At 40.7% G+C, this 24,328-nt stretch overlaps 1 protein-coding gene across 1 annotated transcript in view; it reads left to right on the top strand.

Annotated features, from left to right (window-relative positions):
* Positions 1–19,048, top strand: part of LOC139422954 (ectodysplasin-A-like) — a 67,995-nt gene extending 48,947 nt beyond the window's left edge. Inside the window, exons 3-8 of the mRNA XM_071174468.1 lie at positions 12,085–12,120; positions 16,635–16,820; positions 16,924–16,946; positions 17,030–17,081; positions 17,343–17,473; positions 18,032–19,048. Of these exons, the coding sequence (XP_071030569.1) occupies positions 12,085–12,120; positions 16,635–16,820; positions 16,924–16,946; positions 17,030–17,081; positions 17,343–17,473; positions 18,032–18,292 (689 nt within the window). The 3' untranslated portion in view covers positions 18,293–19,048. The remainder of the gene's footprint in view (positions 1–12,084; positions 12,121–16,634; positions 16,821–16,923; positions 16,947–17,029; positions 17,082–17,342; positions 17,474–18,031) is intronic.
* Positions 19,049–24,328: the final 5,280 nt, after the last annotated feature.

Here is a 24,328-nt window from a genome sequence, read left to right as displayed (position 1 = left end):
GTGGGACACAATCATGAAGTGGAACGACATTTATTGGATATTTCAAACTTTTTTAACAAATCAAAAACGGACAAATTGGGCGTGCAAAATTATTCAGCCCCCTTAAGTTAATACTTTGTAGCGCCACCTTTTGCTGCGATTACAGCTGTAAGTCGCTTGGGGTATGTCTCTATCAGTTTTGCACATCGAGAGACTGAATTTTTTTCCCATTCCTCCTTGCAAAACAGCTCGAGCTCAGTGAGGTTGGATGGAGAGCATTTGTGAACAGCAGTTTTCAGTTCTTTCCACAGATTCTTGATTGGATTCAGGTCTGGACTTTGACTTGGCCATTCTAACACCTGGATATGTTTATTTTTGAACCATTCCATTGTAGATTTTGCTTCATGTTTTGGATCATTGTCTTGTTGGAAGACAAATCTCCGTCCCAGTCTCAGGTCTTTTGCAGACTCCATCAGGTTTTCTTCCAGAATGGTCCTGTATTTGGCTCCATCCATCTTCCCATCAATTTTAACCATCTTCCCTGTCCCTGCTGAAGAAAAGCAGGCCCAAACCATGATGCTGCCACCACTATGTTTGACAGTGGGGATGGTGTGTTCAGCTGTGTTGCTTTTACGCCAAACATAACGTTTTGCATTGTTGCCAAAAAGTTCAATTTTGGTTTCATCTGACCAGAGCACCTTCTTCCACATGTTTGGTGTGCCTCCCAGGTGGCTTGTGGCAAACTTTAAACGACACTTTTTATGGATATCTTTAAGAAATGGCTTTCTTCTTGCCACTCTTCCATAAAAGCCAGATTTGTGCAATATATTTGTTTGATTGTTGTCCTATGGACAGAGTCTCCCACCTCAGCTGTAGATCTCTGCAGTTCATCCAGAGTGATCATGGGTCTCTTGGCTGCATCTCTGATCAGTCTTCTCCTTGTATGAGCTGAAAGTTTAGAGGGACAGCCAGGTCTTGGTAGATTTGCAGTGGTATGATACTCCTTCCATTTCAATATTATCGCTTGCACAGTGCTACTTGGGATGTTTAAAGCTTGAGAAATCTTTTTGTATCCAAATCCGGCTTTAAACTTCTTCACAACAGTATCTCGGACCTGCCTGGTGTGTTCCTTGTTCTTCATGATGCTCTCTGCGCTTTTAACGGACCTCTGAGACTATCACAGTGCAGGTGCATTTATACGGAGACTTGATTACACACAGGTGGATTGTATTTATCATCATTAGTCATTTAGGTCAACATTGGATCATTCAGAGATCCTCACTGAACTTCTGGAGAGAGTTTGCTGCATTGAAAGTAAAGGGGCTGAATAATTTTGCACGCTGAATTTTTCAGTTTTTGATTTGTTAAAACAGTTTGAAATATCCAATAAATGTCGTTCCACTTCATGATTGTGTCCCACTTGTTGTTGATTCTTCACAAAAAAATACAGTTTTATATCTTTATATTTGAAGCCTGAAATGTGGCAAAAGGTCGCAAAGTTCAAGGGGGCCGAATACTTTCGCAAGGCACTGTATGCTTCGTACCCTGGATATGCCTCTTCTCTGTCTCACCGCAAAATGGATTTGTCAGTTTTATAGGGGATATCTTTAAACACGGACAGGTACAGAGTTTCATGGATCTAAGGGGAAAGACTGCAGCCTTACTAAATCAGAGGCTTATTATGTCAAATAATTTTTTGTCTGTTTTGGTGCAGTCATAGTTCTACTGTTATATGGAAGAATGGTACCGGAGGGGATGGCTGCCGTTTTACGGGCTCTTTAACCAATTGTGCTATTTTGTGTGTTTTTTCACATTGTTTCTCATTTATTTTGTACATAATGTTGACGCTACCGTCTCTTATGACCGAAAAGAGCTTCTGGATATCAGAACAGAGATTACTCACCTCGAACTGGACAAATATTTTTTATTTAATGAGATGGACACAAAGGATACAATGTTGCTCTCAGACAAGACCCAAATCCTTTTCATTAGCATGAAGAAAATAATGAAATACAGGGGGCGGAGATCAGGGTGCCTTGTGAGAATTTGTCAGTGAGTGTGTAACCCGCCTCTAGTATCCATTCTATTAGCCAACGTGCAATCACTGGATGAGCTCAGTTCAAGACTATCCTACCAACGAGACATTAAAAACTGTAGTATCTTATGTTTCACCGAGTCGTGGCTGAACGACGACATGGAAAATATACATTTGTTTGGTTTTCCGTGCATCGGCAGGACAGAACAGCTACGTCTGGTAAAACGAGGGGTGGGGGTGTGTGTCTGTTTGTCAATAACAGCTGGTGCGCTTTATTTAACTAGGCAATTCAGTTAAGAACAAATTCTTATTTACAATGACAGCTTACCCTGGCCAAACCCAAACCTGGACGAAGCTGGGCCAATTGTGCGCCGCCCTGTGGGACTCCCATTCATGGCCGGTTGTGATACAGCCTGGAATCGAACCAGGATCTGTAGTGACGCCTCTAGCATTGAGATGCAGTGCATTAGACTGCTGAACCACTCATGGGCCCTATTAAGGTAGTCTCGAGGTATTGCTCACCTGAGGTAGAGTACCTCATGATAAGCTGTAGACCACACTATCTCCCAAAAGAGTTTTCATCTATATTTTTCATAGCCTTCTATTTACCACAACAAACTGAATCTGGCACTAAGACAGCACTCAACAAGCTGTATAAGGCCATAAGCAAACAACAAAATGTTCATCCAGAAGTGGCACTCATAGTGGCCGGGGACTTCAATGCAGGCAAACTTAAATCTGTTTTACCTCATTTCTACCAGCATGTCACATGTGCAACCAAAGGAGAAAAAAATCTAGACCACCTTTAATCCACACATAAAGACACGTCCAAAGCTCTCTCTCGCCCTCTATTTTTTTTAAATGTACCATAATTCTATCCTCCTGATTCCTCCTTACAAGTAAAAACTAAAGCAGGAAGTATCAGTGACTCTCTCAATACGGAAGTGTTCAGATGACGCGGATGAAACGCTACAGGACTGTTTTGCTAACACAGATGAGAATATGTTCCGGGATTCATCCAATGGCATTGAGGAGCATACCACCTCAGTCACCGGCTTCGTCAATAAGTGCGCCGACGACTTCATCCCCACAGTGACCGTATGTACATATCCCAAACAGAAGCCATGGATTACAGGCAACATCCGCATCGCGCTAAAGGCTAGACACTACTCCGGCCGCTTATAAGAAATCCCTCTATGCCCTCAGACAAACCATCAAACAGGCAAAGCGTCTGTTCAGGACTAAGATTGAATCCTACTACACCGGCTTTGACGCTCATCGGAACCCCAGCTTCGAGCTGCCCAGTGACGCAGGCCTACCAGACGGGTTAAATGCCTTTATGCTCACTTTGAGGCAAGCAACACTGAATCATGCACAAGAGCACCAGCTGTTCTGGAAGACTGTGTGATCACGCTCTCCGTAGCTGATGTGAGCAAGACCTTTAAAGAGGTCAACATTCACAAGGCTGCGGGGCCAGACGGATTACCAGGACGTGTACTCAGAGCATGGGTGGACCAACTGGCAAGTGTCTGACATTTTCAACCTCTCCCTGACCGAGTCTGTAATACCTACATGTTTCAAGCAGACCACCACAGTCCCTGTGCCCAAGAAAGTGAATGTAACCTGTCTAAATGACTACCGCCCCATAGCCCTCACATTGGTAGCCGTGAAGTGCTTTGAAAGGTTGGTCATGGCTCAAATCAACACCATCTTCGCGGAAACCCTAGACCCACTCCAATTCGCATACTGCCCCAACAGATCCACAGATGATGCAGTCTCAATTGCACTCTACACTGGCCTTTCCCACCTGGACAAAAGGAGCACCTATGTGAGAATGCTGTTCATTGACCACAGCTCAGCATTCAACACCATAGTGCCCACAAAGCTCAACATTAAGCTAAGGACCCTGGGACTAAACACCTCCCTCTGCAACTGGATTCTGGTCTTCCTGACGGGCTGCCCCCAGGTGGTAAGGGTAGGCAACAACACATCTGCCACACTGATCCTCAACACGGGGGCCCTTCAGGGGTGCGTGCTTAGTCCCCTCCTTTCTCCCTTTTCACCCACGACTGTGTAATCAAGCACAACTCCAACATCATCATTAAGTTTGCTGACGACACAACGGTGGTAGGCCTGATCACCGACAGTGATGAGACAGCCTATAGGGAGGTCAGAGACTGACAACAACCTCTCCCTCAACCAGAGCAAGACAAAGGAGATGATCGTGGACTACATGAAAATGAAGGCCGAACACGCCCCCATTCACATCGACTGGGCTGTAGTGGAGCGGGTTGAGAGTTTTAAGTTCCTTGGTGTCCACATCACCAACAAACTATCATGGTCCAAAAACACCATCAAAGTTGTGAAGAGCCTTTTCCCCCTCAGGAGACTGAAAAGATTTGGCATGGATGCCCAGATCCTCATAATCCTCATAGCATCCTGACCTGTTGCATCACCGCCTGGTATGGCAATTGCTCAGCATCCGACCATAATGCGCTACAGGGGGTAGTGCATGCAGCCCAGTACATCACTGGGGTCAAGCTTCCTGCCATCCAAGATCTATATTTTATTTATTTTATTGAACCTTCATTTAACTAGGCAAGCCAGTTAAGAACAAATTCTTATTTACAATGACGGCCTACCCCGGGCGACGCTGGGCCTATTGTGCGCAGCCCTATGAGACTTCCAATCATGGCCGGATGTGATGCAGCCTGGAGTATACTAGGCGGTGTCAGATATAGGCTCAAAAGTCATAGACTGTTGTCTCTGTTACCGCACGTCAAGCAGTACCGGAGCACTAAGTCTAGGTCCAAAAGGCTCCTTAACAGCTTCTACTCCCGAGCCATAAGACTGCTGCACATACAATATATCATGTGCGGAGTACATATCGTGCCTCACAAATCCACAAAGGTCAATTACAACGACATATCTTTAAAGGTATTCAAGGAACTAAGGCAGTGTCATTTCAATACTGCTTGTTAATGGGTCGCAACTGATCCGGCCTCCTACTGTGAGACTTGTTCAAATTGCAACAATGAAGCTGCTGGCTAACTTCACTCTTTTTAAATCAAATTAGCCAGAGAGACGACAGATTGGCCAATTGGCTCATCTTCTTGTTACCCCCACCCATCCTCTCTCTGCTTGTGTTAGGTTCCCCTGGGCCACTCCTCTTCTCAGACAGCATAACATGAGAAGGCCTTTGGCAGGACTGGGAGCACCAGCTCACTGGATTATATAATGATGTTTTTCCCCTTCAAGTAGAGCAGGAGAGAGGAGAGCAAATTTTCAGATGTGACCATTGGCTCTAGAATAACAGCTGTTTGTTTTTATAATTCAATTTGATTTAAACATTTCTTGTCCATTACTTTTAAAGACCAAGCAGCCCCGGTCTAAAGGTCTTTCCAAATTAGCTAAAAAGACAAATGATGTTATCGAACAAGCTGAGTATGGTTGAATTAGAAAATGGATATGTGAGTTTAGCTCGACATTACAAGCTTATTCAATTAAGGCTGAGCTTTAAAGCAAATAGCGACATTCTCAGGCCTAAGGAATGCATGTTAACAATTTCCCCCACCTGCTTCTTGGCAGGTCTGTCCTTTTATTTTGATTAAAAGAAAAAAAGAGCATGTATTATAATCCCCTGCCATGAATCACAGTCTGCGCTCAGGGGTTAGAGCTGCACTGTGCAGGACCGATGCAGTATGAGGTTACACAAAGCAGATCCTATTCCATTTGGACAACTGGTGAGGGCTTCTTGACAGTCAGATATTTTAGGTTTGTGTTGTGCCTTTTTTATTAGATTTTTGGGGGTAATAGGCATGTTGCCATGTGGTAGTGCATGTATGTACTTTCAGTTAGTACAGAAGAAACAAAGCAGAAATGTTTTCTCTAAGTTCTAGCCAATACAAGAGATTAAGTATCCTTGTTTTTAATTAGGCTATTTTGCAGAAGTGGCTTTGAGCAGGAATGAACACTCCCAACCCAAAGTGTTTGACACACTGAGTGTTTTCACACATTGACTCCCTCTATGTTCTCCGTTTGATCGCCATAATATCTGGATTCTGTTCCCTCACTGCTAGATTTCAATTCACTAATGACAAAGTGATTGAATGACAGAGAGACTGGTATGTATCTATAATTGAATGTATTGCAATTTGTTTGTTTAACACATGCTAACAAACATCATAGCTAAGTATGCTTTCGGCAGTATGACTTGATGTCTGACATATGCCAGACTGTGCACAGTGCTATGTAGAACAGTGTTTGTCACATGTATCCAAAATAACAGAGGTTACCCCAGTGCAAATGTTTTGTATTGATTCCAAATGGTAGACCGACCGAGGGACCATCTGTAATCTTTTGACTGTTAACAGTTAACACTAAAGTGTGGGATACAACAGTCCTCAGCTGTTGAGCCATGACTGGATGTGTTAATGATGGAAGTATATCAGCTGGCCCTGTGAGAGGACTTAAATGGGCCCCATGCACTATCAAGCCAAAGGAGCTGGTACTGAAGCATTTGCCAAAATAATAATTTCTCTTTCATGTCAGATGCACTTTGCCTTCATAAATATGCAGTTTGCCTTTGCAAGCCATTTCACAGCAGATGTGTTTTTGTAGTACGTGTTGTGAAAATGTGTTTTCAATGTTGGTCCTCTTTGATGCTAATTTGTTCCATTCATTAAAGCATTGTACCACTTTTTTTTGTCACAATCTGTTTATAGATGGAATATGGGGGATTATTTTCAGAAATCAATTATCAAGAGTGTATGGCTGTTAGAGCTGTGTCACACTGGGGACAGCCTTGTTCTCTCTTGTTGTTGTTCTGTTCCCCTGCCTCTCCATAAAACATTTACCAGTATTTATTAACCATATCCCCAACCATTAAATTCCTGGTGCACCTCTGGAGGCTGTGCTGAGCCATGTGCCTAAGTGGGGACACCTCTTGTAAAAACAGCTGAGTAATGAGCATTGTGTGTGTGTGTGTGTGTGTGTGTGTGTGTGTGTGTGTGTGTGTGTGTGTGTGTGTGTGTGTGTGTGTGTGTGTGTGTGTGTGTGTGTGTGTGTGTGTGTGTGTGTGTGTGTGTGTGTGTGTGTGGTGTGTGTGTGTGTAATGGAGCTCATCTGGGCCAGGACCTGGGTGGGAGGAGGACTGACCTTGCTAGTTGGAATGAGTGGTTAGAGCATTGGGCCAGTAACCGAAAGGTCACTGGTTTGAATACAGGAGCCGACAAGGTGAAAACTCTGTTGATGTACCCTTGAGCAAGGCATTTAACCCTAATTTGCTTAAGGGGTGCAGTGCTACTATGGCTGACCCTGTAAAAATATGTCTGGTGTATGTGACAATAATATATATATATTTGCACAATTGGTGGCTGACTAAATACTTTTTTGCCCCACTGTATATATACAGTGGGGCAAAAAAGTATTTAGTCAGCCACCAATTGTGCAAGTTCTCCCACTTAAAAAGATGAGAGGCCTGTAATTTTCATCATAGGCACACTTCAACTATGACAGACAAAATGAGAAAAAAATCCAGACAATCACATTGTAGGATTTTTAATGAATTTATTTGCAAATTATGGTGGAAAATAAGTATTTAGTCAATAACAAAAGTTTATCTCAATACTTTGTTATATACCCTTTGTTGGCAATGACAGAGGTCAAACGTTTTCTGTAAGTCTTCACAAGGTTTTCACACACTGTTGCTGGTATTTTGGCCCATTCCTCCATGCAGATCTCCTCTAGAGCAGTGATGTTTTGGGGCTGTTGCTGGGCAACACAGACTTTCAACTCCCTCCAAAGATTTTCTATGGGGTTGAGATCTGGAGACTGGCTAGGCCACTCCAGGACCTTGAAATGCTTCTTACGAAGCCACTCCTTCGTTGCCCGGGCGGTGTGTTTGGGATCATTGTCATGCTGAAAGACCGAGCCACGTTTCATCTTCAATGCCCTTGCTGATAGAAGGATTCTTCCCTTTACACGGATCAGTCGTCCTGGTCCCTTTGCAGAAAAACAGCCCCAAAGCATGATGTTTCCACCCCCATGCTTCACAGTAGGTATGGTGTTCTTTGGATGCAACTCAGCATTTTTGTCTTCCAAACACGACGAGTTGAGTTTTTACCAAAAAGTTCATCTGACCATTTGACATTCTCCCAATCTTCATCTGGATCATCCAAATGCTCTCTAGCAAACTTCAGACGGGCCTGGACATGTACTGGCTTAAGCAGGTGGACATGTCTGGCACTGCAGGATTTGAGTCCCTGGAGGCGTAGTGTGTTACTGAAGATCATTCACTAGGTCCCCCCGTGTGGTTCTGGGATTTTTGCTCACCGTTCTTGTGATCATTTTGACCCCACGGGGTGAGAATTTGTGTGGAGCCCAAGATCGAGGGAGATTATCAGTGGTCTTGTATGTCTTCCATTTCCTAATAATTGCTCCCACAGTCGATTTCTTCAAACCAAGCTGCTTACCTATTGCAGATTCAGTCTTCCCAGCCTGGTGCAGGTCTACAATTTTGTTTCTGGTGTCCTTTGACAGCTCTTTGGTCTTGGCCATGGTGGAGTTTGGAGTGTGACTGTTTGAGGTTGTGGACAGGTGTCTTTTATACTGATAATAAGTTCAAACAGGTGCCATTAATACAGGTAACGAGTGGAGGACAGAGGAGCCTCTTAAAGAAGAAGTTACAGGTCTGTGAGAGCCAGAAATCTTGCTTGTTTGTAGGTGACCAAATACTTATTTTCCACCATAATTTGCAAATAAATGCATTAAAAATCCTACAATGTGATTGTCTGGATTTCTTTTTCTCATTTTGTCTGTCATAGTTGAAGTGTACCTATGATGAAAATTACAGGCCTCTCTCATCTTTTTAAGTGGGAGAACTTGCACAATTGGTGGCTGACTAAATACTTTTTTGCCCCACTGTATATATATATATATATATATATATTTTTTTTTTTTTTTGTCATCATGTTCTTATTTTCACTCAACAAGAATATGCTTGTTGCTGGGGAAAATGTATGATGGAGAAATGACCACGGTTTCCCCATCAACATGTACCTCTCGTCTATTGTCAAGGCAGGCAGGGTGTGTCCAAGGCTGTGGACATGCTGACCTTTGGTGCCAACATTTTGTGACTGACAACCTGAACATAAAACATACTTATGGCTGCAGAGTAGAAGGGCTTATGCATTACCGTAACTATCTATCTACTGGTAACAAAGCTGTCCATGTTGACTGATACAGTACGACCATGAGAGTAAGCAGACACACTTGGGATGGAGGGGAGAGTGTGTTTAAATGTTTGTTATATCTGTACAAATCTCTTGTCAAACTGGATTTGTTCAAGGCGCAATGTCATCATAACTATCTTAGACAAGTGTTTATTCGGTTAAGTCAGAAATGGAGATTTCAATGATTCTGTCTCACTCTCCAACCATTGCATGTTTCATCCAAACAGAGCAAAGGAGTGTTAACTCATATATTATACACACATTACAATGTGTAAATACACAGAACTCCTCAGTGAAAATATCAATAATTTTGTTATTTTTAACATATGGACATGGATGCTTTGGTAATTATATAAAAATACAAAGTACAAATAAGTCTTATTCTTTTCTAATCTTTTGAATCTTATATCTGATTGATGATTAAGCGACATGGAGTTTGTTTTCCAAACTATCTGTATGCAGAGTTTGCTGAAGGCATTTTGATCTATTACAGATGAGAGATCTTAATTTGAGCCAGATTGCTACAGCAGAAAAATAATCCTGCAGCAACAGGAAATGTGAAATATTATGTGTATTATAATAAATTGACATTTTTCTTAGGGGTTGATACATTTTGCGTTAGGGCAAATCAAGTATGACATTTTAAAGTGGAAATTACAAACTTAAGAAGCCTTCCGCAACGAAAGAGTGATCAAATTTAAGATCCTACATCTAGCTTTCAATTCTTCTTTCCGGTAAAACAGTCTGTTCCTAGACGTCTGCCAATGAAAACAAAGTGAAAAGTGTTGTTATCACTTATCCAACCGATTAGTAAGTTGTTTAATGAGTAATGCTCCCTTTGGCTGTTTTCTGGCTATGACAGATTCCAAGATTTTCTGCTAGGGTTTTAGACAGATTGATTAGTGAGTGGGTGTTGTTGTAGGTGGACAGTTTCCTTTAATTTGAGGAGCACTTCTATCTTGTTTATACAATATAGTTCCTGCATGTAAAGTCTTTCACATTTTAGCACAGTTGGTCCTGTATGCACATTGACAAAACAAAGGAAGATCCAGTGAATTGGAATGTTTTGGAGTCTGTTTCATGTGCTCTCAGACTCATCTTTCCATCTTCAATGTAAAGTTGTTCGCCATTCAGATCCATAGTTAGCCATGCAATACATGTTTACTTTGCACATCAAAGAAACTATTTAACTCATTTGAAATGAAAGTCATCTGGAATAAATACAACATTTAATCTAGCGTCTTAAGCAAATTGTTCTTCTTACTTTTGATCTCTTATGTTTTGAGAAAAATATATATGTTGCGTGAGAAGACAACCAGAAAACATTAAGAAACAATGGTAATTAAAACAGCAAAATGATGACATTTATTGAAAAAACAACTTCTAAGCCAATTCAAACAGACATATAAAAGTGCATATCACAGGTCTTACAGTGTGATTGACAGTCTTCTTACGTATTTTCACTTTTTTTGCTGTACAGATGTTGTTTATTGAGTGGAACAAGGATGTTAGGATATTATTTTCCAATTGTATAATTGTAGCGCTTTGGATGGGTCCATTCATGCAATTCAACTCAAATAAATGACATGTGCTGTGCACTCATTACAGGGAATTTTACTTTCAATGTCCATCCCAGACTCTGACTCGGGTCCAGTAATATCCAAGTCTTGTTGTTTTTGGAGTCCTGACTTTAATTACATTGTGCTCAGCAAGTCCCATGCTTGTAGTACCTGGCAGAAAGCTGTGGTTAAGGAAGTTGTTTTCAGGAAACCCTAACACACTTTATACAAAGAAATGGGTCCAAATAGAGCACAGAGCACAGCAGTGGGCACAGCGCCACACCATCTCTCACTGATAACAAGTGTTTCAGCTCAGGGCCCTCATGGCTTTCATGGACACAGTGATTGGGATTTTTTAACATCTCTGAAATAAATATTTATGTAACTTTTGGAATGTGAGATTTCCCCAGTTTTGCTTTCTTAAAAGTTGTTCTTATGACTCATGCAACACACAATGCTCTTAGCTGCTTTTCATTCCATGTCAACATTTGGGAGAGAAGCTTCTCAAGCAATGGTCAACTCAAACTCTCTGTTTGTGTTGTTTGACATAGCCAAAGCTACTGCAACATACAGCAGTATAAACAATGAAAACGACCTTCAGAGACATTTTCCTCAAATCAGTAAAATTCCTGAGTCTTTAAATGATAATTACTCCCAGACCACCTCCTGCTCTAGACTTTTCACAAAGGGTTTGGCATTTCAGATGTTTCACTCTTAATGTGTTCCAGATTTTATATCACTTATTAAAGAGAAACATTTTAAAGTGGGAATTACAAACTTTTGTGCATTCACAAAATGTCCAAAATGAGAAAATCTGTATATGTCCCGAGATATTATCTTGATACATCTACAAGGGTTAGACATACTGTGTGTCCTCTCAAAACGAAGCCCTCTAATTTCATGAACTGACTATTTTAAAATCATATTTGTTGAGTTTATTGAATTCAGGTCAATAGCATGCTGATTCTTTTCATAGCATTTGGGTTCAGCTTGTGTTAGCCACAAACATCCTCAAACTAACTCCAATCATTTACTCCACATGCTTCTGCACTATTATATGACTCATGGGTTATCTGTAATTCTGCAATCCAGACTAGGGGAAAGATGAGATGGAAAACCGTAAATACATAGCTTTGAGAACTGATCAGAAGTGGCATACATCTTGTGCCAGGGGTGGAGTGTTTTAAGCTGTAATGTCCTGCATCTGCATCCCCCTATTCTTGTTTGACTCTCTTTATCTGTATGTTCTCTCTCTTTCACATGGATGGAATCACATCAGAATCACATGGAAACAAACGAAAAGAAAGGAAAAAAGGTACAGTAAAATAAATACATTCCTACATCTATCCTTAAAGGAAAGGTTCACCCATTTTGAATGTTATATTGCTTTTTGTGTATCTCTGAGTGATGTTCTATCCAGTCACTGTGTCATTTCATGTTTTCATGTGTATCTGAGTTATTGGCTTTCAAGCAGGCAGAAATCCGGCCAGTATGATGTAGCACTGTGATATAGTCGCTCTCAATACACTGGAAGTTAAAACCTGTTTGGGCTAGGGGGCAACATTTTCACTTTTGGATGAAAAGCGTGCCCAGAGTAAACTGCCTCCTACTCAGTCCCAGATGCTAATATATGCATATTATTAGTAGTATTGGATAGAAAGCACTGACATTTCTAAAACTGTTTGAATGATGTATGTGAGTATAACAGAACTCATATGGCAGGCAAAAACCTGAGAAAAAATCCAAACAGGAAGTGGGAAATCTGAGGCTTGTAGTTTTTCAACTCATCCCCTATTGAAGATACAGTGGGATATTGGTAATCTTGCACTTCCTAAGGCTTCCACTAGATGTCAACAGTCTTTAGAACGTTATTTGATGCTTCTACTATGAAGGGGGGCTGAATGAGAGGGGAATGAGTCAGAGGTCTGGCAGAGAGCCACGGCCTCGTGACGCGCGGTCATGAGAAAGTTACCTCTCGTTCCATTGCTTTTCTACAGACAATGGAATTCTCCGGTTGGGACATTATTGAACATTTATGATAAAAAACATCCTAAAGATTGATTCTATACATCGTTTGATATGTTTCTACGACCAGTAATATAACTTTTTTGAATTTTCGTCCAACATTTCCTCTGGAATTGCCCGCTCCTCGTGAGTTTCAATTTGTTTACTAAACGCGCGAACAAAAGGAGGTGTTTGGACATAAATTATGAACTTTATCGAACAAATCAAACATTCATTGTGGAACTGGGATTCCTGGGAGTGCATTCTGATGAAGATCATCAAAGGTAAGTGAATATTTATAATGCTATTTCTGACTAATGTTGACTCCAACATGGTGGATATCTGTTTGGCTTGAGCGCCATACTCAGATTATGCTTTTTCCGTAAAAGTTTTTTTTAAATCTGACACAGCGGTTGCATTAAGGAGAAGTTTATCTAAAGTTCCATATATAATAGTTGTATCTATTATCAATGGTTATTATGAGTATTTCTGTGAATTGATGTGGCTCTCTGCAAAATCACTACATGTTTTGGAACTACTGAACATAACACGCCAATGTAAAATGAGATTTTTGGATATAAATATTAACTTTATCGAACAAAACATACATGTATTGTGTAACATGAAGTCCTATGAGTGTCATCTGATGAAGATCATCAAAGGTTAGTGATTAATTTTATCTATATTTCTGCTAACTCTCTTTGGCTGGAAAAATCTAACTCTCTTTGGCTGGAAAATTGCTGTCTTTTTCTATGACTTGGTGGTGACCTAACATAATCGTTTGTGGAGTTTTCGCTGTAAAGCCTTTTTCAAATCAGACACTGTGGCTGGATTAACGAGAATTTTATCTTTAAAATTGTGCCTAATACTTGTATGTTTGAGAAATTTGATTTATGAGATTTCTGTGATTGAATTTGGCGCCCTGCAATTTCATTGGCTGTTGGCGAGGGTTGTTCCGCTAGCGGAACCCCGTTCCCAGACAGGTTAATAGGAATCCGACTTTTAGATCGCGAAAATGTTTATCATAAATATCAGATTTCAATACTGGCCAATGTCATAACTCGGGAAGATGTCTTCTCTCGACTGAGCCATTGATCATATTTTTGCAATATTCTTACCTCAAGAAATGTGTAACTTAACGGAGGATCTAGCACATTTTTCCAATTTGTCTGCCTCTCCAGTCCAGGGTACATTGCATGGTGCCATTGCCAGATATATTAGAGAAAGGAGATAGGAATCCAAAGAATGAAACATATAACGCCCCACCCAGCAGACTGTCGACCAATCGCGTTCACGTTGTCATGCTGCGTCACGCGATTGCTAAGCTAATCGTCATGCAATCTCTTCTCAAAGTCAGTGTATATGTCGAGAAATGTGACTATTGTCCTCTAAAGTACATAATGTAACGAATCCAAAACTGTGCGATATTACAGAGAGCAAGTTAATTATCTCACATCTCGGAAGAGTTATTTGTAACTTATTTTGTACATAATGTTTCCGACACCGTCTCTTATGACCAAAAAGAGCTTCTGGATATCAGGACAGCGATTGCTTACCTCGTACTGGACAAATATTTTTTTCTTTAACTAGTCTGACGTGAAAGATTTACTTTAGACACCCAATAAGGCCCAAATCCCCGTCATTCGCATGAAGAAGAGACGGAGATATCGGGGACATGGGTTGAGGTGCCTTGTAAGGATCTGAACGGCGAGTGAGTAATCCCCCTCTACCATCAGTCCTATTAGCCAACGTGCAATCATTGGACAACAAAATGGATGAGCTCTGATCAAGACTATCCTACCAAAGGGACATTAAAACTGTAATATCTTATGTTTCACTGAGTCGTGGCTGAACAACGACATGGATAACATACAGCTGTCTGGGTTTTCGGTCCATCTGCAAGATAGAACAGCTGCCTCCGGTAAGACAAGGGGTGGTGGTCAATGTCTATTTGTAAATAACAGCTGGTGTACGAAATCTAATATTAAGGAATTCTTGAGGTTTTTCTCGCCTGAGGTAGAGTATCTCATAATGATCTGTAGACCACACTATTTATAAACAGAGTTTTCATCTATATTTTTCGTAGCCTTCTATTTATCACCACAAACTGACTCTGGCACTAAGACCACACTCAACGAGCTGTATAAGGCCATAAGCAAACAAGAAAATGCTCATCCAGAGGTGGCGCTCCTAGTGGGCGGGGACTTTAATGCAGGCAAACTTAAATCCGTTTTACCTCATTTCTACCAGCATGTCAAATGTGCAACCAGAGGGGAAAAAAACTTTACACCACCTTTATACCACACACAGAGACACGTACAAAGCTGTCCCTCGCCCTCCATTTCGCAAATCTGACCATAAATCTATCCTCCTGATTCCTGCTTACAAGCTATGACTAAAGCAGGAAGTACCAGTGACTCGCTCAATAAGGAAGTGGTCAGATGACGCAGATGCTAAGCTATAGGATTGTTTTGCTAGCACAGACTGGAATATGTTCCGGGATTCTTCCGATGGCATTGAGTCACTGGCTTCATCAATAAGTGCATCGAGGACATCGTCCCCACAGTGACCGTACGTACATACCCCAACCAGCCATGGATTACAGGCAACATCCGCTATGAGCTAAAGGGGAGAGCTGCCTCTTTCAATGAGCGGGATGCTTATAAGAAATCCCTCCGACAAATGCCCTTCGACAAACCATCAAACAGGCAAAGCGTCAGTACAGGACTAAGATTGAATCGTACTACACAGGCTCCAACACTCATCGGATGTGGCAGGGCTTGCAAACTATTACGGACTACAAAGGGAAGCACAGCCGCGAGCTGCCCAGTGACGCGAGCTGCCCAATGACACGAGCCTACGAGACGAGCTAAATTACTTCTATTTTCGCTTTGAGGCAAGCAACACTGAAGCATGCATGCAAGCATCAGCTGTTCCGGACGATTGTGTGATCACGCTCTCCGTAGCTGATGTGAGTAAGATGTTTAAACAGGCCAACATTCACAAGGCTGCAGGGTCAGAAGGATTACCAGGACCTGTACTCCCAGCATGCGCTGACCAACTGGCAAGTGTCTTCACTGTCATTTTCAACCTCTCCCTGACCGAGTCTGTAATACCAACATGTTTCAAGCAGACCACAATAGTTCCTGTGCCCAAGAACACCAAGCTAAACTGCCTAAATGACTACCGACCCGTAGTACTCACATCTGTAGCCATGAAGTGCTTTGAAAGGCTGGCCATGGCTCACATCAACACCATTATCCCAGAAACCCTAGACACACTCCAATTTTCATACCACCCCAACAGATCCACAGATGATGCAATGATTGTGGACTACAGAAAAAGGAAGACCGAGCCCACCCCCATTCTCATCGACGGGGCTGTAGTGGAGCAAGTTGAGAGCTTCAATTTCCTTGGTGTCTACATCACCAACAAACTATCATGGTCCAAACACACCAGATACTGACTGTTACTTTTAATTTTGACCCCCCTTTGTCCAGGGACACATTATTCCATTTCTGTTAGTCACGTCTGTGGAACTTGTTCAGTTTATGTCTCAGTTATTGAATCTTGTTATGTTCATACAAATATTTACACATGTTAAGTTTGATGAAAATAAACGCAGTTGACAGTGAGAGGACATTTCTTTTTTGCTGAGTTTATTAGTGTTATTTAACCCTGTAAATTAAAGGAATGAGTGGTTTTGGGTGGATTTTTCCTTTAAGTGAACGCTTCCATTGCTACAGGTGATGGTGCAGTGCTGATGAGGTTATTTGTATTTTCTTTCATGTCATAGTACCCACTAATTCAGATTTTACTTTTTAGGTAAGAAGGGCCCTCCGGGTGCACCTGGCCCCCTAGGCCCTCCAGGGCCACAGGGGCCACCTGGTATTCCTGGCATTCCAGGCATCCCTGGGAACAACGCCATGGGCCCCTCAGGACCACCCGGACCTCCAGGCCCTGCTGGACCCCCAGGGCCACAGGGACCCCCTGGTCTTCAAGGACCCTCAGGTACCCCCTCACTTTCATTCCATTTGGCCCAAATCCTGATTTATTTGTGTTGTTCAATCTTTCATTCAAAAAACTGACACAGTAATTGTTTTCTAATCTACAGGGGGCAGAGTCAGAGATAGCCAGGTGTGTTACTCTTTTCATTTTTTAATGTTTTTTTTATGTATGTCCACTTTTCCACAAATGTATTCTTTCTTGTTTTGTTACAGCTGGCTGTGGTACATCTCCAAGGCCAGGAAACAACAATACAGGTCAAGGAAGGTAAGAGTTAAATTTTAGATCCTCTCTTCCTCACATCACTGAATTAAACGCATTAAACGCACATTTACAGTCAGAAATACTTTTCAAGAAGTCTATTATTTGTTATTAGTTTCTCTAAGACTAGATCGGAATAAGTTAAGACATTAATTCGCTGCAGGAGACATACACATACACATTGTATTTACTGCAGTTTATTTTTTGCCTGTCTATAATTGTATGGCAATGACGGATGTTGAGTGACTGCCCTTTTCTCACGCTGAGATCTTTCAGAAGGCGTACTGAGAAACTGGAAAATGATATCCATGCATCACAAGGTGTTCAAGATGCACTCGAGATCTGGGGAGCTGGAGGTGTTGGTAGATGGCACCTACTTCATCTATAGTCAGGTAGAAGTGAGTACGGTCTTGGGCCTAACTCTTCCTGTTGCCTGCATGTCACTCATCCTTTCTTTCTGCAGTCCCAGTGAATTATGATATCTCAAAGGTTAGTAAGGTCAAAACATCTAAATTGGCTATGGTAAGGCTGACTATACTAGGCATAATTTATAATCCTTGAGCAATGAGTCTAAGCTTTATTATTGACAGAAATCCAAATTAGATTTCCCCATGAAATTACTTGTATTAAATAGCAATTATCTGGATTACTATAGGCTACATTTCTCAGAACACACATGGTTGATTTTAACTGTGCTTTTGGCTGCAGAGGGAAATGTCTGGATGAGTGAAGTGAATGTATTGCATGCCCTTCAAACTGAGCCACATTGTACAAAGTGAATCATATGTTGTGCTAATTTTTGCCCCATTTGCCTGCTATATCTCATGATTGGAAATAAATTCAGTTAAATAAGTAGTCTAGTAGTTAATTATCTGTATTCTAATATTTGTGTTATTTCCTCAGAATTTAAAATAATATTTATGGCATGTTTGTCCACACATAACTTTGCCTACCAGGTTTACTACCTCAACTTCACTGACATTGCTAGCTATGAGGTGATGGTGGACAAGACGCCGTTCCTGCGCTGTACGCGGAGCATTGAGACGGGACAGCGCAAGTTCAACACCTGCTACACGGCTGGGGTGTGTCTGTTGCGTGCCCGGCAGAAGATCTCCATCAAGATGGTGTACGAGGACACCTCCATCAGCATGACCAACCACACCACCTTCTTGGGGAGCATCCGCCTCGGGGATGCCCCCCCGGCCAGCCACTCCTGAAGTGGCAGGCCTACCAACCTGTGTGTCAAGCCACGACCCACCCCTCTACCAGCATATCCACTTATGGCCTGGGGGAGGCTCCTCCCACTCTACTCTTCCTCTGCAACCATCACCACCACCTATCACATATCAACCAATAGGAGATGAGGATGCCCACCTACTCCAGAGATGACATCATGTACAGTACTAAAGTATCTGCCCTCAGCCTGGGCCAGGCCCGCCCCTTCAGGCTACTACTGAGCTGATAAGCCCCACCCTCCCTTATAATAGTGGGATGACCTGGTGTATTGATATTAACCGCTGCCTGTTATCTCTTAATGGAAGATTCCTTCCACAGAGCGATGATGACTATGACCTTCGGAGGTGATGATGGACAAATATGCACCCAACGTGTCTTAGCATTAAGAAAGGGAGGAGTTGTTTGAAGAAATAAATACATTAGACTTTACTTTTAGAATTGTGCATTTATAGATAATAACTTGGTTTCCCTGGTCATGACATGCTTGAGAAACCAAGGTTGACAGGAGTCAGTCATGTCTCCACTGAAAGAACTGTCTGTTAGTTAGACAACATAGGTACATACTGTAAACGTTTTTTGAAAACAATATAGAAATACAATGTGTGGCAGTTGTCTGATGAAATTAACATTTATAGCTGAAACAAAAACATTTCTCTGTTAGAATGTGCACTGGTTAAAGCAAATTATTGATCTGTAGGCAAATCCCTCTCACTCTCTGTCTCCCTCTATCTCTCTCTCTCTCTCTCTCTCTCTCCCTCCCTCTCCCTCTCCCTCTCCCTCTCTCTCTCCCTCTCTCTCTCCCTCCTTCTCTCTCTCTCTCTCCCTCTCTATCCCTCCTTCTCTCTATCTTTCTCTCTCTCTCTCACCCTCTCCCTCACTCTCTCCGTCTATCTCCCTCTCTCCCTCTCTCTCCCTCTCCCCCTCTCTCCCTCCTTCCCTCCCTCTCTCCATCTTTCCCTCTCTCCCACTCACTCTCTCTCTCCCTCCTTGTCTCTCCCCCTCTCTCTCCCCCCTCTCTCTCTCCCTCTCTCTCCCCCCTCTCTCTCTCTCCCTCTCTCTCCCCCCTCTCTCTCTCCCTCTCCCCCCCCCTCTCTCTCTCTCTTGAATAATAAGGTCAGTATGAATGTTTCTTTTTTATTTGAAATTAAGTTGTTTGTCAAATATGGAATCACTTGGAATAATACTGTAGATTATATGTTTTATTTTTCAAAATTACTAATAGCATGACCTGAAATGCTATTCATCATTTTACTATGTTGACCGGTCATGATCACAATACTTTTCTGGATGGGGTTATATTTCTTTTCTTTATTTAGTTCTGCTTGGGTTTGTTTGAAATAACTAATTCACTTGTCATTCCCATGGAGCTGAACCAGTCATGTCCTGTGTCTGGAAGGCCATTTGTGTTTCAGTTTTTCTCAGAAGAATTCTGTCTTTCCATATACATAGGCAGCTTGAAGCTTTTGTAAATATCACACACAGTCAAAATATTTTTCAGCATATAACTCCTTCTCATGTTCATGTTTATATGTGAGTGAACACATTAGTCTTTAAGGAATAATTTAAGGGCACGGAGTATCTGTCAACATGCAGTTTCTGGATGTTTATGAAACTGTTCTGCACTGTGCATGTACTGTTATTATTACACGGTTTGGTCGATCACCATGCAGTCAACCTTCTGGAAAATTGGTGACAAAAGCAGAATCTGGTCCAGTTGTTTTGAAAAGGTTTCAAAACAGTTACGGAAGGAACAATAGATGAAGAGTTTCATTCCAAAACACTATATATACATTTTCAGAAATGTTGGTAAATTAGTTTTTATTGTTTAGATAACTTATGAAAGAGATTGTTGTGTTTTCACCATCTAATCATGGCATGGGGTTGTTCGATGACAGACATGTATTTGTTTAAAATCTATCACTTGATGGTTTCATTTCAGAGAGACAAATAATCATGTTTTGTTGCAAAACGCTATATATCCGCCTCACTCTCAGAGAAGTACAGTAATAGTCAGAAGTTTGGACACACCTACTCATTCAAGGGTTTTTCTTTATTTTTACTATTTTCTACATTGTAGAATAATAGTGAAGACATCAAAACTATTAAATAACACATGGAATCACGTAATAAACAAAAAAGTGTTAAGCAAATGAAAATATATTTTAGATTTTAGATTCTTCTAAGTAGCCACCCTTCCACACATGCGGAGGACATTCGTTCACCTACTCTGCATCTCACAAAGACGACGGTTGGAACCAAAAATCTCAAATTTGGACTCATCAGACCAAAGGACAGATTTCCACTGGTCTAATGTCCATTGCTCGTGTTTCTCGTCCCAAGCAAGTCTATTCTTCATGTTGGTGTCCCTTAGTAGTGGTTTCTTTGCAGCAATTCGACCATGAGAGACAGTTTCATCATAGCGCTTGATGGTTTTTGCGACTGCACTTGAAGAAACTTTAAAAGTTATTGAAAATGTCCAGATTGACTAACCTTCATGTCTTAAAGTAATGATGGACAGTCATTTCTCTTTGCTTATTTGAGCTGTTCTTGCCATAATATGAACTTGGTCTTTTACCAAATAGGGCTATCTTCTGTATACCACCCCTACCTTGTCACAGCACAACTGATTGGCTCAAACGCATTAAGAAGGAAAGAAATTCCACAAATTATCTTTTAACAAGGCACCTAACTTGTAATGCATTCCAGGTGACTACCTCATGAAGTTGGTTGAGAGAATGCCAAGAGTGTTTAAAGCTGTCATCAAGGCAAAGGGTGGCTAATTTGAAGAATCTCAAATATAAAATAGATTTTGATTTGTTTAACACTTTTTGGCTTACTTTGTGGTTCCATATGTGTTATTTCATAGTTCTGATGTCTTCACTAATTATTCTACAATGTAGAAAATAGTAAAATAAAGAAAAACCCTTGAATGAGTAGGTGTGTCCAAACTTTTGACTGGTACTGTAAGTAGTACTGCTAGGTTTTACACAGTCAAATATGACAAATAACTACATATATAATAAAGAACTGTACACATTATATATTTGTGACATCCATATTTAAATGTAAACATTTTTTTTTTTTTATGAACCAATACAGGAATAGAGAGCAATAGTAATGGCGTCTTTTTGTAGGCACTAACTCCGCGATGACTCATTGGACAAAGCCTATGGAGAAATGAATTGAGTTTTTGTAGGGTTTTTGGATAAACACTGAAAATAAGGTCTGTAGTAAACACAGGCTTATGATATCTTATATGTTTTGTTCTATGGGATCATCTTCATCAGCTAATGTCACTTTTCGTGAATTTTTAAGCATTTTTGTCATTTAAAAAAGCACATAAAGGCTTCATAATTCCTAATGGTCATGTGACTGACATTATCTCATAGAACAAAATGTATAAGATCTCCCAAGCCTGTGTTAACCTCAGACCTTCTTTTCAGTGTTCATTCCAAAACATTATTCTTTCCCCATTAATTTTCCCCGTAGGAATGGCTGACTGAACCAGATGTAACTCATTTCCAGTTTTTTGGACTACGCGCTGGCAAGCTTTATATGAGATCTGTATGTAAAATATTCATATTTGACATTTTAGTCATTAGCGGATGGAATTATCCTGAGCAATTCACAAATAGTGCATTCATCTTAAGATGGCGAGGTGAGACAACCACATATCACAGTCAAATGTACAAGATATGAACATTCCATTTTGGCTAAACAATGTATATATAGCATTTTGCACACAAAAAAAAACATTTGAATCTAAAATCTATTAATAAAAAACCTGAGAACAGGTATATTTCACACACACCTGAAGCAATAAGCAATCACTTCTGATGAAAAAGTACAAATGTTAAAAATTAGTGGATATAGCGTTTTGGGAGCGAAACTCTTCATATATAAAACCATTTACCAAAGGAAGTTCCAACATATTACTTTGCAGTTATTATGGTAATTCTACATTATCCAGTAGCCTAATTTCCTCAATAAGAGTTGTTATAAAACATTACAACTTACAGTTTACAAACATGCCCAAAAAGGACAGTGAGCCATGGTGTTGTAGTATTACGTAGTAGTAGTGGTTCAATTCAGTACTTAGAATGGTTCATTCTCCAATTCATGCTTTGCGATTAAATTCAATGCCTTTGTCAAGTTGGGTCAAGATAGAATTGGCCCGAACTCTGGTAGCTATATGTCCCTTAATTCAAACGTTGTTTAGTTGAAGTGTACATTGTGGTTTGTGTTGGAATATGCATTATTTGGATTGTTTGTAGGTAAATGAGGGTATATTTGTTTCCCTGCTTTGTTGAATATAATGTACATTTGTATACTCTCTTGTGATTGTAAATATGTATAGAAAATATAATTCTGTTTTTGTAAATTGAATTGATTTATAATATTAAATTGTATTAAATTCACACTTGTTATATGATTTTTTGTTTTAAACAATGCATATGGCAGCCAAAAGTTCCATTAAAACCATAGTCTTCTACAGTACTGACATACTGAGGTATATATTGCCTCTTTTGAAAATAGAGCAAATATACTGTATGTAGCTTGCTGCAAGCTTCTGTTTGCAGGTTTGATGCAGGCTAAAATGCTATTTGCTTTCAACCCATGGGGGCCATAGACATACTAAGAGTGACAGTGTAAGCGTAACCACAATCAACCAGCTTTACCCACCATACAGGTATTCACCTTCATAAATGTAGTTATGAAAATAAGACAATATTATTGGCCTACCATTACATAGTATAATATCAATGTCCATCATTACAAGTCCTCTGGGTACACGTGTACCTAAAAAGGGGTTCTGACTAGGTAGAATACAGCTTCGACCTGAAGTTAGGAGATTTAACATGGCAGGTTAGGATAATTATATTAGGGATAGGAAAGGGGATACGGTTAGCTAAAATGCTAAACCCTAAAAAGGGCCCAGCTAGCAACAAGCTGTATGTAAAGGCCTGGTTACACCTTGCATTAACATGTGGTTTTTGTCACCTGTCAATATGATCCAATCAGTATCTGATTGAGACAGTAGATGTGGATTCCATGGCATCATCTTGCTCCACCAGTACAAGAAAATCAAACCTATCTTGTCTTTCCACCGAGCTAGACTGGGCTGGGGCCTCCATTTACTTGTCTGTAGATCAAGGACAGTGAAGGAGCTGTTCACATGGTGAATTAAGCAGTAAAGGAAGAACAATGCGTAGAAGTACAACATTTTAATGTCGGCCTAATGTTTGGAAATAAAAGGTCTAGCGACAGCTATGGATCCACGTTGTGTTGATGTGCAGTGCCCCCTTTTGGTAAGAAATCATATTCAGAACATTTTAGCAACAGAAAGGACTCATAACTGAAGTTTAATCAATACATTTGTGGCGTAGGAGCATTTATTTGAGTACCATCTCTAGGCTATGAGAGAATATTTGATAAAAATGCAATAATGATTAATACTCACTATTAACTTTGGAGCTGTCATGTGATATAGGGAGAACCAACATATAAGAAGACTACATTTTTGGGGTCAATTCAGGTAATTTTGAAAGAAATGTAATGAAATTAAAATCAATGCATGTTTTCTGTTATCAGTTGTAAAGATGCATAGCCTATAAGACCTATGCGATCCTATTTCATCACTCACAAGACGCAATACCCTTTCAGCAAAGACTTCAAACGTCTGCCTCTCCAACACCCAATACACACTATTTGTCATTTTGTGTGTGTATACTTCCATTCCTTTGGTGAAATGTTTAACTGTAGAACCCATGAATAAGCATTATCAGAGGAAGAAAAGGAGAAACAGGAAGGGCCAACCTTTGCATGCCAGCTCACACCCAAAAATGCACCTTTCATAAACATGAATGATTTCTCACTTCTCAAGCCTAACACCCAATCTAAAGCTGGATATCCAACAAAAGGAAGGATTTGCTTTGGGGTAGAATGGTTTTCACAGCAGAGAGAATGTTCCGGGGGGGTGGGGAGTGGCTGTGGCAAATAAACTCCACTACATTTCA

The sequence above is a fragment of the Oncorhynchus clarkii genome, chromosome 12 (assembly GCF_045791955.1).
Source record: "Oncorhynchus clarkii lewisi isolate Uvic-CL-2024 chromosome 12, UVic_Ocla_1.0, whole genome shotgun sequence".
NCBI classification, from domain to species: Eukaryota; Metazoa; Chordata; class Actinopteri; order Salmoniformes; family Salmonidae; genus Oncorhynchus; species Oncorhynchus clarkii.
This window is presented reverse-complemented; position numbering and strand designations above follow the sequence as displayed.